The sequence below is a fragment of the Otolemur garnettii genome, unplaced genomic scaffold, assembly GCF_000181295.1.
Source record: "Otolemur garnettii isolate 467f Iridium unplaced genomic scaffold, OtoGar3 scaffold00009, whole genome shotgun sequence".
NCBI lineage: Eukaryota > Metazoa > Chordata > Mammalia > Primates > Galagidae > Otolemur > Otolemur garnettii.
The window spans coordinates 25730197-25747704 of NW_003852404.1; the positions used below are offsets into that span (position 1 = coordinate 25730197).

General features: G+C 35.9%; 1 protein-coding gene across 1 annotated transcript in view; it reads right to left on the reverse strand.

Moving 5' to 3' along the window:
- GBE1 (1,4-alpha-glucan branching enzyme 1) overlaps window positions 1-17508 on the reverse strand; it is a 254749-nt gene that overhangs the window by 24194 nt on the left and 213047 nt on the right. The window contains exons 13-14 of the mRNA XM_003783924.3: window positions 9974-10158; window positions 8158-8288 (exon numbers count right to left, since the gene is read on the reverse strand). Of these exons, the coding sequence (XP_003783972.1) occupies window positions 8158-8288; window positions 9974-10158 (316 nt within the window). The remainder of the gene's footprint in view (window positions 1-8157; window positions 8289-9973; window positions 10159-17508) is intronic.

Genomic DNA, 17508 nt, shown 5'->3' on the forward strand with positions numbered 1-17508 from the left:
CCTCATGCGTTTTTCCTTCTGACTCAGTGATGATTTGTAATATTCGGGGCGAAGAAATGTAACTAAAAATACCACAATGATTCTGATTATATAAAAGTCATAATGCGTCTTTCCGTACAGCTTAAGAATGTGAAAACATAAGCAACTAGAGCGTATCAGGTGAATTTATCTTCCTAAGCACGAAATGTGAAACCTACCTATTTACCAAGTGAATTTAGGCCTCAGCTCAGTGTTACGTGGATTGGTGTCTGCTGTATTCAAGAATGGTGGTGACTAAGACACTGAAGATTAGCAACTAAAAGACAAATGGAAAAAACAAATGGGTTTTTCCTAGGTGGTTTTTTTTTTAACTTTTTTTAACTTTTTCTTTGACTATAGCCTCAGATTCTTTTGCATAAAAAATACTATGCCCTTTGACAGTCGCCATGAAGACCACGTTTAAAACCGTACTGATACAAATCAGACTTACTTTTTGGTTTTCCAAATGTATCACCTTATTTTGACGTGATAGGTAGAGATATCCCCAGAGTGTTTCTTTTCACCTTGCCCGGCACGACCCCCCCAATAGGCTCCCACTGCCAACGGTTTCTTGAAAAGACACTTACCATCTATTCTACACAGAAGTGAGGGGAAGTTGATGTCTTGCCTGATACACAAGATGTACTGGTGCAAAAATAAACGAATAAATGAACAAATAAATAAATAAAAGGAAACTGCTCAAGAATTCAGACATGTTACCAATAGCAGTTTTATCACTATTTCATAGGGATGGAGGAAGTTCATGTGACTTCTTTATAAACTTTACATCCGTTTTGCCACCAAATTCTGCTTCCCAGGAATTATTAAAAGTTTGCTGAATGTCCTTACCTAATTAATACATCTACTCTTGTCACTGGGGATTCTTCATAGTGCAAATCTGTACTCAATTCCCTTGCTCAGTGGTTGGAAATGCCAAGCAGCACAGAACAGTTTGGTGAAATCAGTAACAGAGCATTAAAATTCCACTTGTAATATTTTTGTATATCTGAAATCGTTCCATGATGCTGAGTTACAATGTAGTTTTTAGGTAAAATAATAAATTCAGAAAGATGAAAGGCCAAAAAAAAATGAGACTAGTAAAGTGCAAAGTATAATAAAAAATGACTTAGAAGCTAAGCTTGAAACAAGAAGTTGAAAAAAGAGTTCTATCTGGGGCTTACAGAAGATGGTACAATCATAACAGATTAATAACAGAGAACTGTACTCTAATATTCTTTTATCTTCTCTATTAATAAGTTAGAAGGTTAAATTTAATACAATACTTTTTCATATTCAACGTTAAATTTGGGATTGTAGGTGAAAACTGGCAACAGAATAAAGAAGAAGGAATATGACATAATACTGGGATATAGAAAGAAAAAAACATAAGAAGCTTTTTTATTTAAATGAAAAAAAAAGGAGCAAAGACATGATGGCTGCCAGGAAATTAATGCTACTTTAATTATATTAATAAGAGAATAGCCTTAAGATACAGAAAGGTAATGGGCCACTTTTGGTTATACTTACAAGACCATTTCTGGAATACTTTGCTGTTAGTGTAAGAGGAATATGAATGATGTGGGCTGTATTTTGATAACGGAGATAATAAAGGTAAGAGGTCTGGAAAGTACCATAAGAATTTATTTTAAAACCCTACAATTGAACCAGGAAGAAATAGAAGTCCTGAAAAGATCAAGAAGTAGTGAGATTGAATCAGCAATCAAAAATCTCTCAATAAAAAAAGGCCCTGGACCAGATGGATTCACAGCTGAATTCTTTCAAAGTTATAAAGAAGAACTGGTCCCAATCTTCCTGAAACTGTAGGAATAAATCAAGGAGGAGGGAATTCTCCCTATTTCATTCTATGGAGCCAGTATCACGCTGATAGCAAAACCAGACAAGGATACACAAATGAACAAAAAACAAAACAACTACTGACAAATATTTCTGATTAACACAGATGCAAAAATCCTCAACCAAATATTAACAAATTGAATCTAACAGCATATCAAAAAGATAATATATCGTGATCAAATGAGTTTATTCAATGGATGCAAGGTTGGTCATATATATATACACTATATATATATGTATGTATATATTTTCTGCTGAATTTCCTTACATATATATAGAGAGACATTATATATACAAATATATAAATGTGATGTATCACATAAACAGAATTAACAAGAAAAACCTTAGGATCATATGATCATCTTAATAGATGTAGGAAAAGCTTTTGATAAAATCCAGCATCCCATTATGATGAAAAAAAAACCCTCAATAAACTGTCCATAGAAGAAATATGCCTCAAAATAATAAAGATCATGTATGACAGTCTCAGCCAGTACTACACCGAATGGGGAAAACTTGAATGTATTTCCCTTAAGAATTGAAACCAGATAAGGATGCCCATTTCACTTCTTCCATTCAATAGAGTACTGGAAGTCCTAGAAAAAGCAACCAGGCAAAAGAAGAATAAAAGGAATCAAAACTGCAAAATAGGAAGTCAGATTATCTCCATTTGCTGCCAATACGATTTCTAGATAGACAATCCTAAAGACCTGACCAAAAAAAGTCTTTGACTTGTTAGATGAATTCAGTAAGGATTCAGGATATAAAATCAAGATGCAAAAATCAGTAACATTTCTATATACTACTCATGATCAAGAGCCAAATCAAGAAGGCAATCCCGTTCACTATCACTCCAAAAAAAAGAAAAGAAAAGAAAACAACTTAAGAATATATCAAATATATCTAACCAAGTTGTTAAAGAGATTGCTTGAGAGAAATTACAAAATCCTGATGAAAGAAATCACAGAGGTCACAAAAACAGATGGAAAAAGCATCTCAGGTTCACTGATTGTTAGAACTAATGTTAAAATAACTATACTGCCCAAAGCAATCTGTAGATCAATGTAATCCCTATCAATATACCAAAATCATTTTATACATAAATAGAAAAAAAATTATAAAGTTCATATGGAACCAAAAAAAAGAACACAAATAGTCAAAGCAATTTTAAGTGAAAAAAAAAGCTAAGGTGCCAGCCCCATACACCTAAGGAGGCGGGTTCAAATCCAGCCCAGGCCCGCCAAGCAACAATGATGGCTGCAACCAAAAAATAGCCAGGCGTTGTGGCGGGCGCCTGTGGTCCCAGCTATTTGGGAGGAGGAGGCAGGAGACTCGTTTGAACCCAGGTGTTGGAGGTTGCTGTGAGCAGCGATGCCACAGCACTCTACCCAGGGGGACAGCTTGAGGCTCTGTCTCAAAAGAAAAAAAAAAAAAAAAAGCCAAAGGCATCACATACCATAATCTTGTAGTAAACTATTCCACAATGTATTAACATTACAAAATTATACTTGTACCCACTAAATTTATATTTTAAAAAAAAGACTAATTTGGTCTGAAAGTGGGAAGACTAGGAGAGGTGGTATTATAAAAAACACATTTAACTCTTTTTTGATTTAAAAAGCAGGCAGGTAGAACAGGTGTTAGCCCCAAAGTAGACAACTAGTGCATTAACATTTCAGATATCATTTTTGATAATTAAAAAATGTAATGTTTACCTTGTGAAATAGTGAGATTCTTAGCACTGAGAAGCAGTTTAATAACAGTTGATTATTTGCAAAGGAATTTTTGGATAAGACTTTCACGATGAACTATAAAGGTAGAGTGTAGGATCTCTCAAAATCCAGATAATTTTATGATTTTAATCTCAGAGTTAGGGCTAGCATTATTAACACAAAAAAATTAAAAAAAATATGCAGTATAATAAAATCCTTCAATTACATATCTGGGCCATTAGATCTTGAATAATTTTTGAGTATTATGAGAGACTTATTAAAATGCACAGGTCCTCAGAGGAAGCAATAACATGTGTAAATTAGTTACTCTTACTGCTTGTTGACAGACAAGAATAAGATATATATTAATAGTAAGAATAAATAAGGCCCAAGTGGGCATAAATTTGTAGAAAAGAAAATGAAGAGAATTGGCCAACAATATTTCTTCAAGATTCCCTTGAAGGGCCAATAGATGGATGATAATTGAATATCACTTCCATAAAGACATTGCCCAGTTTTCCAAAGTGTCTATGTAATTACAATCTATAATTAGTATAGCTTCTGAAAGAGGTCACTAATGTAAAACATTCAATATTTATTTATTAAAATAGAAAATTACTTTGTAAAAGGTAGCTGTAGACATTTGAATAGATCACTGAATTTCAGAGGACTCAATTTGTGTCAAAGTTTATCAAAAACCAAACCAGGCTTTTGTATTCTGTATAATTTTTTTTTTTTTTTTTTTTTTTTTTGAGACAGAGTCTCACTTTGTTACCCTTGGGGAAATGCGTGATGTCATAGCTCACAGAAACCTCAAACTCTTGAGCGCAAGCAATTTTCTTGCTTCAGCCTCTGGAATATCCGGGACTATAAGTGCCCACCACAACGCCCGACTAGTTTTATAAAGAGGCAAGGTCTCACTTTGGCTCAGGCTGGTCTCAAACCTATGAGCTCAGACAATCCACCCTCCTTGGCCTCCCAGAGTGCTAGGATTCAGGTGTGAGCCACCACGCCTGGCCCTGTATAATTCTATATTAGTAAAAATACACCAACGTTTGGAAAGATCATACTCAAAAATACTAAATTATTATATATGTTTCTATTCAATAATATTTGTTCATCAAAGTTAATAATTTTGGATAAATCACTGTAGCTTGAGCCAAGACTTTTCTCTTAGTGTCATCATTGAAAATTCCATGTATTTCTACTTTCAATCCTTTAAATCCTAAATTAAATTCATATTTTATATTTCCCTGGTTAATTCTCCTTGTGTTGTATCCTCAGGAATAACACTACCAATATTCTTATCATTGTTCACAGTGAAACTTCATATTTCCTTTTCTATGCTCCAAGTCTGAACAGAAGCCACGTCCTTGCACTACAAGAAAGAGCCATCTCTCACTGCTCTTTCTATTCTATTCCCATTACTTTGGTTCGAGCCCTCGTTATCTTCTGGGTGCACTCCAATTTCTCATAATTAATATCTGTACTTCCAATCTCTCTCCTCATGAAAGCTCTTTTATACACTTTTATTAACACATACATTCTTATCAAGTAGCTCCCTAGTCAAAAATCTTCAACAACTCACTATTAAATCATAGAAAAAAACTTAAACTGGCCAAGCATGGTGGCTCGTGCCTGTAATCCTTGCACTCTGGGAGGCTGCACCAGGAGGATACCTTGAGCTCAGCAGCTTGAGACCAGCCTGAGAAAGAGTGAGATCCCGTCTACTAAAAATAGAAGAAAAATTAACCAGGTGTTGCGGCAGGCACCTGTAGTCAGGCACAGGGATGGCTTGGGTCCAGGAGTTTGAGGTTGCTGTGAGCTAGGCTGAAACAATGGCACTCTAGCCTGGGCAACAGAGTAAGACTCTGTTTCAAACAACAAAAAAAAAAAGTTAATTAATATGGCATTAAAATTTTCTGCTATATGATCTCAATCTGTGTTTTCAGCTTTATCTGAAGTACTTTGTTTTATAGTCACCATTCTCTAATTAATCCACTTTATGTGTCTTGTCTATTATTAAGGATAGTCTATGCTTCCAACAGCTGGAATGGCTTTACTCAATTATTTTCTACTATACTTTTATCCATTTCAAGATCTAGTCATAACAGTCTTTTCTTTATTCTTTGTCCTCCTGCTGTTTACACTCATTTATTCATGTTTTTCTTTTCCTTGTTCTCTGCCCTCCCATGGTACATCCTTACTGCTTTTCCATTTACTGCATTATACCTTGCAACACAGTCTGGCTTTAAATATTTCTTTTCTCTCACTTAGGATCAAAGACAGTACTGCAAAGATGCCAGCAAAGACTACAGCAGAAACTAAGCATTTTGTAAGTGCATTTTGGTTTGTTGTATTATATTATCAAGAATAGAGGGGCTTAGCTTTATGGACATTACCTTAGCAATCTGGAGATAAGAAAAGTCATACAGAAATTGCTTAACCTCTAATATTTGTTTGCATTTTTTCACTGAGATGGTGAGAACATTTGCTCCCCCCACCCAATGGAACATCATTTCTTAGGTATAGGTAACCCCACCATGTTAATTTCTTTCTATATATAAAGATACAGATGACATGGACTATCCTCTGTGTCCACAGGGGTACATCTGGGCTAGCCTCATAGGTACATCCTCCTCTCCTAAACTCTGATGTCATGTGTGACCACAATTGCCCAGGCACCTCTCTGCAGCCTCCATGTCACTGGGCAGCACAAGGCAGTGGGACACGCTGCAGGTGACTTTACTGGACAGTGCTAGCCCTTTCCTTCTTAGTGGCAGGGTAACAGTTTGTCTGGCTGCTCTCTTCCCCAAGAAGTCCTCTTCCTGTGACTATTCCCGATTAAGTGTCTCATGGTGATATCATTCATTCTTCCTAAAAATGTTTTTTGGGGATGTGAGATCCAAGTCTGCTCAATGAAATATGAAAAAAAAAAATGCTAGAGAAGTGACTTCCATCTTGAAAAGAGACAAAACAATGGAAGAAAAGTATCCAATGTACTCAGTACTATTATGTAACCAATATATAATTACCCACACTTTCATAAGAATGATAAAGTACAACTAGAGTCCAGAAAGAATGAGGGAAGAAGGGGGAGAGAGGAGGGGTGGGAGGAGGAAGGCTATTTGGTGGGACCTCACCTAATGTGCACAAGGCAAGGGTACGTGCCAAAACTATTAAGAGTAGCGTATAAATGTCTTAGCACAACAAATAAGTGAGGTGAAGGTTATGTTCACCAGCTTAATGTAAGCATTCCAAATTGTATATCAAATCAGCACATTGTATCCCATAAATGTATTAAGGTGCACAGTTATGATTTAACTAAAAAAACAATTCTAAGCTAAATGGAGTAAATAAATTTGAGATTTCAAAGATGAGGAAGGATAAGCAAACATTTTACAATTTCATGTTTATATAAAATATAATAACTATGACCTAAAATTTGTAAAAATAAAAAAAATACTGATACCACTAAAAAAAAAAAAAAGTAAAATTTGTTTGCATTTTTTGTGTGTCTGAAGATGGTGAGAACATTTTTAGGTAGATAACCCTACCATGTTAATTGGGTGACTTGAAGCCAAGGCTCTTGTCTTCTAACTATACCATGTGATAATATCTTTTTGATATACTAGAAGTTGGAAGGCGGAAAGAATGAGCCAGGGAACTTGATATTGTCAAAGTTCTGGCCTAACGCTCCCTGCAGACTTTCATTTTGTGACAATTACATTTCCTTATTGTCTGAGCCAGTGGCACAGGGAGTTTCTCTCTTTGTAGCTGAAGGGGCCCTGGTGCATAGGACTTCATGCTGGCACAGGCATCTTGCTCAGAGGGCAGATGTTAATTACTGTTAGGGTTTCAGAGAAGCATGTTCTTTCTGTTTCCTGTCTGAAATATTGTGCTGGTTTGTTGCTAGGTCCTGAATCTGTCATTTTTCTTTTCATAGGCCCTGAAGGCAGTGACTATCTCTTCCAGGAAATGCTTCTGTTTATTGTATATAGCATAGAGTTGGTACATAGGTATTCAATAAACAGGTACTCAGTGAATTCTGAAATGACTGAAAGCCGTTAGTAAATGAATAACATCAACGGTACCCTCACTGCTATTCCCACTGCTCACACCTCCCTCTATTGCCCCCTTACCAATTCAGGCCTACAACGGTGAGCTATGTCCTGAATATTAGGAGAAGGATTGCCAGAAAGGGAAGGAAGCTGTCTGCATAGCTACTACCTAGCCCTTCCTACAAGAAGGGTAAAGGAAATAATTTTGAGAGGTGACTTACCCAATATTTCTTAGAAGAAAAACTACAATCGTCTCTTGTATTTCTTACTGGAACAAAATATTTTAAAATATGTTTAAAATCTTTCTTTTTAGAGCCAAAACGAAGGTTACGAATAATCAGTATAACTGAGCTGAGCCAAGATTTATCAATCAACTATTTCAATTCCTCATTTTTCAGATGAGATGACTAAAAGCCACTGTCACCAAGATCAGCAATAGTCTTTTTGATAATTCTGAGTTAAAATAAAAATTGCACATACACATTCATATTCACTGGCAACAAAAAGGATATTTCCCTGGTAATGCCGTTCCAACTCGGTAATCAGTGTAGCTCTTGCTTGGATGGAAGTTGAAAATGAAAATAAGACCTGCTCTCTCAAAAACGATGATCTTATTGTCTTCATGTTTTTCACTCACAAAGGCCTGCAAAAATTAAGACATATGTCACATTTAATTAATACCATTTAAATAGCATACCGCATGTGCACTATCTATAAAAAAGTTGTTCTTATCTTTCATAATCGTCTTGTTACAGAAAAAGAAAATTCCAGAACATTTTATATTTTTGAACATTTTACATTTTTGCTATATTGAACACTAAGCCAATAACAGCTTCAAAATTTTTTTAGAGCATAACAATCTCACCAGCTATTTCTAACAACAAAGCACAAATAGAGGAATGGTGTTGTGGCATAGGTTTTAAGTCAAAACATGATAATTTGGGTGGCTCCTGTGGCTCAAGGAATAGGGTGCCAGCCCCATATACTGGAGGTGGTGGGTTTAAACCCGGCCCCAGCCAAAAACTGCACACACACAAAAAAAAGATATTTATATATAAAACGTATGTACATATTAGATCTATTTATAAATTACTTCTCTTTAAGACTTTTGTCCTGGTCTCCAGATTAATGAGGTAAGATACATAAAATTACTTTATAAAATTTAAGGTAATATTGTTACATCTAGTTTCTGAAACTACAATTATCTTAAAAATTTTACATTTTGACACAAATCTGTTAGATTCAATAGCAACCTAAAGTCCATTGCAATATGTTGAGCTTTTTTTTTTTTTTTTAATAAAAAGAGAAAGTCTGCAAAGAAATTACATCTGCAAACTCTTTTTTTACTCATCAGGTATTTACAGTTGGCTGTAAAAAGCTTGTGCTTTTTCAATCCCAGCCTGGCCCAGCCCCAGCCTTGAAGGAACTTATTGCCATGCACATCGCAGCCCCACTCTTGGTAATTTAGAAATGTGAACTAAAGCTCTAGAGTAAACAGCATGCCTTTGGTATTCCACGCTGCTCCTACTGAAAAGAAGCATCATTTTGCTCTCTCTTCTAGAAATAGGATTACTAATAAACGTGATGAGGGCATGCAGCCAATCTTACTGAATATATAAGTCCCTCTGTTCAGCCATTTTAAAAAAGACTCATAGACACCAAAGTAAAAACACATCAACAGTAATTTCAAACAACCCCAGTATAAAGTCAATGGATTATAACAAACACATACTATATGCTAATTTTTGCAAGGAAAAAAAAAAAACCTGTATAAAATTCGTACCTGGTAATTATGTTTTCTAAAACTTATTGAAAATGGAGACTTTAATTCCAGAGAAGAGACAGGCTCATGAAAAATACAAAACAGCATGCAGGTATAATGACATCCAGTGAAATGACAGGTTAGAGACCAGTACAGAGAAAAAAGGGAATAAAGAAATCTACATGTTGTCAAAGCAGTTGCTTTATGACAGCATAATAATTTACATAAAAAAAGTTAAAACAATTAAGATGTTTCCACAGTAATTTCCAAAATGGGTTCCACGCAGAGCTTTTGTCATTTAGTTTAGTCAATGAAAATAAAAATTTACTAAATTTAAGTAACAACAACACACTAACCAGGAAAGCAAGCCGGGCATTATGTTTAAGATTTCATTATCTATGGAAGAGATTCAGTGACATGTTTTGACAACCTAAGTGTTACAGGACACCACACACTGAATAATAACGCGCTTTTTAAAAGATCTTCATATAGATTTAAATCTATTGCCATTCTAAGCATGCATAGCATCGGTGACTGAAACATAACATTTAGAGGAAAGAGCTTACCTGTGGAGCTGAAAGCCAACCACATCTTTCTTCCAATCTATTCATATCCCTGTCAAAATTGTTTAGGAACTTGTAGCGCAGAAGGTCATCATCAGTTAGGTGAAACTGTCTCCTGGCATAATGGTAACTCTCGTTATTTCCTTTTCTTGGGAAGTCTAACCATTCAGGATGCCCAAATTCATTACCTGCATTAAAAGACAGATATAATATCACTTAGTAATATTACCATTTCTTTTCTCTTCTTTCTCTCTCTCTCTCTCTTTCTTTTTCTGAGATAGTCTCTCTCTGTGCCCTGGGTAGAGCGCCAAGGTGTCCTAGGTCACAGCAATCTCAAATTTGGGGGCACAAGAGATCCCCTTGCCTCAGCCCCCCATGAACCTGAAACTTCAACCACCCACCACAAGCCCAACTAGTTTTTTCTATTTTAAGTAGAGACAGGGTTTTGCTTTTGCTCAGGCTAGTCTCGACTCCTGAGCAAGCCACCTGCCTCACTAAGAAAACCATCATTAAATGTTTTTAGTCTTTAAAGTCAGGTTAGGCTTTGATTTATAATAGCTGTGTCCTATGAATGATCTACAGGCCTTGTTCAGAAACAGTGTGTAGAATGTGCAGAAATACCCAACTTGGGCTAAAGCCTAAAGTCTCTCCTTAATTTGGCCACTCGTGGCTTGTTATAGGTCTTGGCTTCCACACCCACACACACTCAGGACAATTATTTCTGTCACGCTTATTTCATCTCTAAAATAATCTCTGAGATCTCTGAGTAATTTCTGAAATCTCTACTTCTGTAATCTCTGAAACCTGTACAATATTTTATAGTTGGCAAAGACTTTCCACACACGTTATTTATTGATCCTTGAAGGAACTCTCTATTATGTTCATTTCACAGTTGAGAAATCTATAGCTCTGGGCAGTTAATGGATTTTCCCAACGTCACATAGAGAATAAAATCCAAAGTTTGATTAAAATCCAATTAAGATAAACACATCTTAATTGTTTTAACTTTTTAATGTAAATGATGCTGTCATAGAGAAACTACTTTGACAACATAGGAGATTTCCTCACACAGAGAATAAAATTCAAACTTTTTCTACCACATGACATTAGGTTAAGTGTGATGTAAACTCTAGGTTCTGCAGAAAGCCAAGCCATTAATTCTGTTATTAATTTACCTTATTTAATTTTCAGATCTACTTTTTACCATTATATGTGTCTCTATAATTTCAAGTGTGCTTGTATGCTTATGTTTATGTGTGTTTTTGTATAGGGAGCTACGACATTTGGTTAGGAATCCATTTAGATATTTCTCATTATAATAATGAGAAGTAGAAACCCAAGAAACTTAAAAAATAAAAGAGAACAATAACAAATACATAGTTTTCATCCTGAAAATCAAATTCAGATGTTAGCCATCTAATAGGTTGGCTCTTCTTGTGCCCAAGTTGGATTTCTACCTTAAAATTTTTTTGTTTTCTCTAAAAATTAATATTACTTTCCAAAATTTGCTTTCATTGACTACAATTAATTAATGCTGCAATTTTCTAAGCTATGGTTTTCTCCAATGTGTTAGAAAGTACCGTAGCCAATACAAGTGTCTCTACTTTGAAGACACTAATTTTTTTTATTCTAATAAATAAAAAGTAATAAACCGGGATGCAATTCAAAATGATTTACTGTCGAGTAGCTTTAAAAAGTAAACACTGCTAAGAAACCCTGTAATTTACATTTATTTTTTCAGGACCACAGTCATCAAAATAAAAAATAACATCCAAATAAATGAGTCTGTAGCAGTTTCGCAGAAATTAAAGTGCCTGTAAATGTTTTGCTAAATTCTACTTTTGGTTTAAATCATAATATTTCTTATGATGTTACCCGAAAAATGACAGAAGGAAGAATCAGATAACTAGATATCTGATTCTGTATTTACATTTACATTAGAAAGCTTTACATTGACACAGGAACTTCCCTCTCCTATACTTAAGAGTCCTACCTTTGTCAGGAACTGTGGGTTGTGACCCCTTTGGGGGTCTCTTGCATATCATATATTTACATTATGATTCATAACAATAGCAAAATTACAGTTATGAAGTAGCAATGAAAATAATTTTATGGTTGGGGGTCACCACAACATGAGGAACTGTATTAAAGGGTCACGGCATTAGGAAGGTTGAGAACCACTGATGGAGTCTGGTTCATGTCACCGCAAGGTGCAACCATGGCACGGATCGCTCCATCATGCAAATGACAAAGTGAACCTCCAAGTTTGTAGCCAGAGCACGTTCTTTACTGATAATAAAGGGACTGGCAGTTTGCGGTCAAGTACATGTCCATGTACCAATCCAAATACTAGTGGGATTTTAACTAGGGGATAACTTTGGAGGGGCTAGAAACCCTATGAGGTAGCTTAGGTATATTAGCCTACAAACAGGATCCAGGCTTTCTATAGGGAGAATCCTTTTATTAAAATCCTTTTATTTTGGAATGGCCATGTTTCTCTGGGTTTGTTCCAGTACTGAAAGGAATTAAATAACTACCCTTCATCCAAGGGAGCCTGTTACACTATCATCATAACCTCAGAAAAAGCAGCAGCAAATGCTTAGCAGCTACTTTGTATGTACCCAGTGCTACTGTGAGCATTTCAATAACCCTATGAGGTAGACGCTGTTACTGTCCCAATCAAATATATATAGGGAAAACTGAAGCACAGAGAGGGCTCACAGGGAAAACTGAAGCACAGAGAGGGCTCACAGCGACAAGTAACAGGGCCTATAAACCACACAGTCGGGTTCCAGCACTCTGACTCTTCATTATTACTACCCTGTATTGTTCAGAAGTAAATGCTACGGAAATACAGAGCCAAGAATGGCCCAGCCCTCACATGTGGACAGAGACTGCATGCTAACGGAGTGATGTGCACAGATACATTAGAGTGAGAAGGTGAGTCGTAGTGAGGGGTTAAGTGTGGCCACAAAATAGAGTTTGGCGAAGAGAAAAGGAAGAGATTGGAGTGGGATGGACTTCATAAAATAGAGACTGTGTTTTGGATAATAGACAAGCAAATGTTTTTATTATTGACATATCTGTTGCAGAATGTGGAAAAGAGACTGGATATTGGGGAAAGGTGAATGGTAAAAAAATGAGTATGGAATCCAAGGTATAAGATAAGAAGCAACGGGAACAGAGGAAAGAATGATCAATTGGAATGGCATTCCTGAGATGGCAACAACGTTCGTCTCACTGCGTGGATATTGAGGAAGGGGAAGTGTGAATGCAATTTGAAGTTCCAAGTTCAGGAGTTTGAGTAGTGACAGCATTAATTGCACTAGGAGAAAATGGTGACAGGGGAAGTTTGAGGTGAGAAGATAATGAGTTTAATTTTGTGCCTGCTAAATTTAGGACCTGAAGGATATACAGGCAACCATGGATTTAGAATGAGGGCGATAAAAATAAGGTACTGAAATTCAAGAGAGAATTGCAGGTGGGAAGTACGAATCATTTTTAAGGCCTCAATGAGCAAAGATGAAGACAGTCACTGGAAGAGAAAGAGCCCCAGGCAGCACCCCAAGGGACTGCAGACATGAGGGAGACCTCTTTGGGAAGACTGAGGAGCAATGGTTAGCAAAGTAAAAGGGACATTAGGAGAAAATACGGAAGGCTAAGAAATGCTTTAAGGAGGCTGGTCAGTAGTATGGAACGCTTGAAAACATACACACAAATAAACAAGAACTCGCTATCTTGCTACTCCTTTGATGGAGCAGTGATGACACAGCATATTCCCAAAGCCAGGCAGCAATGTGCTTTGGATCAGCTACTGTTGGAGATCTTAAAAGACAGAAATGAATATGAAAGTCATTTTGCTATAAGACGCCTTGATTGATAGGGTAAATCGGGTGATCACGGTAAAACATGATCTTGCTACAAGACACCCGGATAGATAGGATAAATCAGGTGATGATGTCGGGAATCTTTAACTCTCCTGGACGCTTCATTATTCTACATGTTCACCCGGGAAAGCCTCTGAGCAAACTCTCAAGGATTGTTTATACATGCAGCATAGCTGACAATGGGTTCGATTTCACTTAAAATTAACCTATTAAGCATCTTTTAAAAGTAGAACTGTGTTCTGAACAGAACACTCCTGGCACTTGCTGCCCTCCCATCTCCTAGTTTCTTCTCAGCACTTTTGAAAACGTGACCCAAGTCCTAGCTCTTATTGCTTGCCATCTTTTCCAGCTACCTTAGGTAGATTAATGAGGTGAAAAACAAGAAATTCATCTTCACCACACAGTTTATCTTGCTCTTAGTATCCTGTCTTGGTAGTATAGTTGTCATCAGTACAGAACGGAATGGTGAGTTCTACTAAAACCATCACAAGGTTGTATTAAGCTGCCCCCATAATCTGATTAGAAGTAACTGCTCCTCAGAACACACACACACACACGATACAACCCCAGAGGGTTCATGAACTTCTTAAAAACAAAATCCAGCATTTAAAATTAAATTATCATTTATTTCAAATATTCTAGTGTGGAAATTTTCATGCTTATAATTTATAGCATAAATAAGTGTTGACCTAAACGTTTGTGTCCCCTAAAATATATATGCTGAAATTCTAACTGCTAATATAATGCTATGAGGTTGTGGGGCCTTTGGAAGGTAAACAAATAGTGAGGTTGGAGGCCTCATGAATAAGGTCAGCACTGTTATAAAAGAAGCCCCTTGCTTCTGCTGCCACAGAGGACAGAGAGAGAGACAGCCATCTATGGCCCAGGAAGTGGATCCTCACCAGACCCCGAATCTGTCAGTGCTACATTTAAGGACTTTCTGGCCTCCAGATTGTGAAGAATAATGTTTGTTGCTTAAGCCACCCAGTCTATGGTGATTTGTATAATAGCCTGAATAGATAAAATAAGGATTGAAGAGTAGCACAATTGCAACAAAATGAGGTAATGCATACAAATTCATTTGAAGCATACAAGACACATAGTATGGGCTCGGTGCCTATAGCTCAACCAGCTAAGGTGCCAGCCATGTACACCTAAGGTGGCGGGTTCAAATCCAGCCTGAATCCGCCAAACAACAATGACGGCTGCAACCAAAAAATAGCCTGGCATTGTGGCGGGTGCCTGTGGTCCCAGCTACTTGGGAGGCGGAGGCAGTAGACTCGCTTGAGCCTAGGAGTTGGAGGTTGCTGTGAGCTGTAATGCCACAGCACTCTACCCAGGGGGACAGCTTGAGGCTCTGTCTCAAAAAAAAAGACACACAGTATGTACTCAATTAACATTGACCCACAATATTATACTCTGTTATTTTTATTACATTAGTAATGTACTCATAGACAGCATTTTTTAAAATCATAATTAAATACAAACCTATACACATACAATAAGAAATCTTACCAAATAATCACTGCTTCAATCTTAATATTTGATTTATTTATATATACAGCTATATATTTGCATCTCTTTCTATATATTGATACTTATATCCACATCCATCTATTACTTACCTACATACCTACAAAGATGGATCCAGACTGTGTGCTATTCTGAATTTTAGTATAAGCATTTTCTATATCAATAAGGTATGCAGCTTCAAGATGGAATTCCATTATGTGCATTTAACATAATTTTATTTAACAAAGTACTTCATGTTAGTCATCTGGCTTTTTCTAGTGTTTTTCAGCATTATGAAAAATGACCACTTTTATAAATGTATCTCCGTACACTTGTCTAATATTTCCTTAACATACACTGAATAAGCAGGATATCTGCTCAAAAGACAAACAGCAGATATGATTCTAGATCAAACATTTTTTAAATTTTGAATATTACTAATTAGTTGAAAATGAAGGCACAAGTTAGCAAATTGCTCCCAAATGTCAAATTCAATATATTCTTTAATTTACATGTTTAGGATTCTAGTTTTAAATTATCTTTCATCATTCAAATTTAAGAATTCATTTTAGTGCCCTCTAAGATAAGTCAATTTAAAATACTCATTTACCTTTTCAGTCTCGTATCTAAAAAATTAATAACCATTAAAAAAAACTGTTACCTGAAGTCAATTTAAATACTTGTAAAAATATAAGAAAAAGATGAAAGCATGGGAAATATTTGGTTCCATTTAGGATTTTGTATGTATTTTAACTTTTATTCCATTTATCTTTTTTAGATTTAAATTCACTCCTTTTAAGAGCAGCCCAGTAAACATACTCATGTAATATGAAGATTTCTAAGTTAGGAAATAAAGCTTTTAAGAAAAATTTCCAGACATTGTAAAGACTCTGTTCTATTAGAGAAACATTTATTAATCTCTATTAGACTCATTTAGATTTTCTGAAAATCCTCCCGTAGAGAGGCCTCTTTTTTAAATGGAAAGAAATAGAAAGTTGCATGTAACAACAACAAAAAAGCAGATAGAAAAATTGTACCGGTGATTATAGACAAAACATTCTACAGGGTGGCTTTTGAATGTTATCTCTGTTGTAAACGAGCTGACAAGGGGCAAATTAAGTTTAATGTAGACAAACGCAACATTAAATTTCATATTTGGTTCAAAACCGTAAACACGAGCATAAAATAAATGGAAGCAAATCACAGTAAGGCTTTCAAAGTGACCTTGGAATAATAGTGAACCATTCTCAGGCTGAGCAGAGAAAACTGGAAAATGCCTGTTAGTATCTCACACTAGCTCACAGCTCACAAACCTAATGAAGAAAAATACTATCATTAAAACAAGTTAAGAATGTTCTTCTCAGCTATGGTCTACAAATTACTTAGGAAATGTGGCAGCATTTGAGACAGTACAGTGAAATATGGTCACCTAAATGAGCTTATAACTAAGGGCTGCTGTATATAAAGATAGATCAGAAATCTAGACTTATTCAGGCGGTGGCAGAGGGAATTTATTTGTTTTATTATGGATAAGTTGATGGAATGGAAATAACATGATTTGAATTTAACCAAATTTATATAGATGTGTGTGTGTGTTATATTTCTAAATTTATATCTAAGTGTTAGGTACACATGTATACCCATTTATTGTTTCTCAATGAATGCAACAGGCATTCACGGCCTGAGGTTCATGCCTTCCTTGTGATTCCCTGATATTTTATTCAACATGTCACATGTATGTTCATATGTGTATTTTTCCAAGGAGAAAAATAGTTTCTTCAGATTCTCTAAGCATCTGAGGCTTAAACATATTTGTGAAAGAACTACGCACAGTATTAGAATAGGAGAAACTAGAAGAATGAGTCACAAGTAAGGGCTTCAAAGTATATGAGAAAAGAAAGGAGAAAAAAAGGAGGAACAAATTGAAGGAAGCATTATGAAACCCGCTGGCTGGTTTATTCAGTAGATGAGAGGCTTAGAAAAGTCATATTGAAACTAAGCCTAGTGCCTGGAGGCAATGACTGTGACACTTGAGAACAATATTTCTGAGTCCAAAATATGCATTACGACTAAACTGGCACTAACCATCAAAACAAGATCTTCTTGCTCATTAAATTATGATCATGATCAGTAATGTAA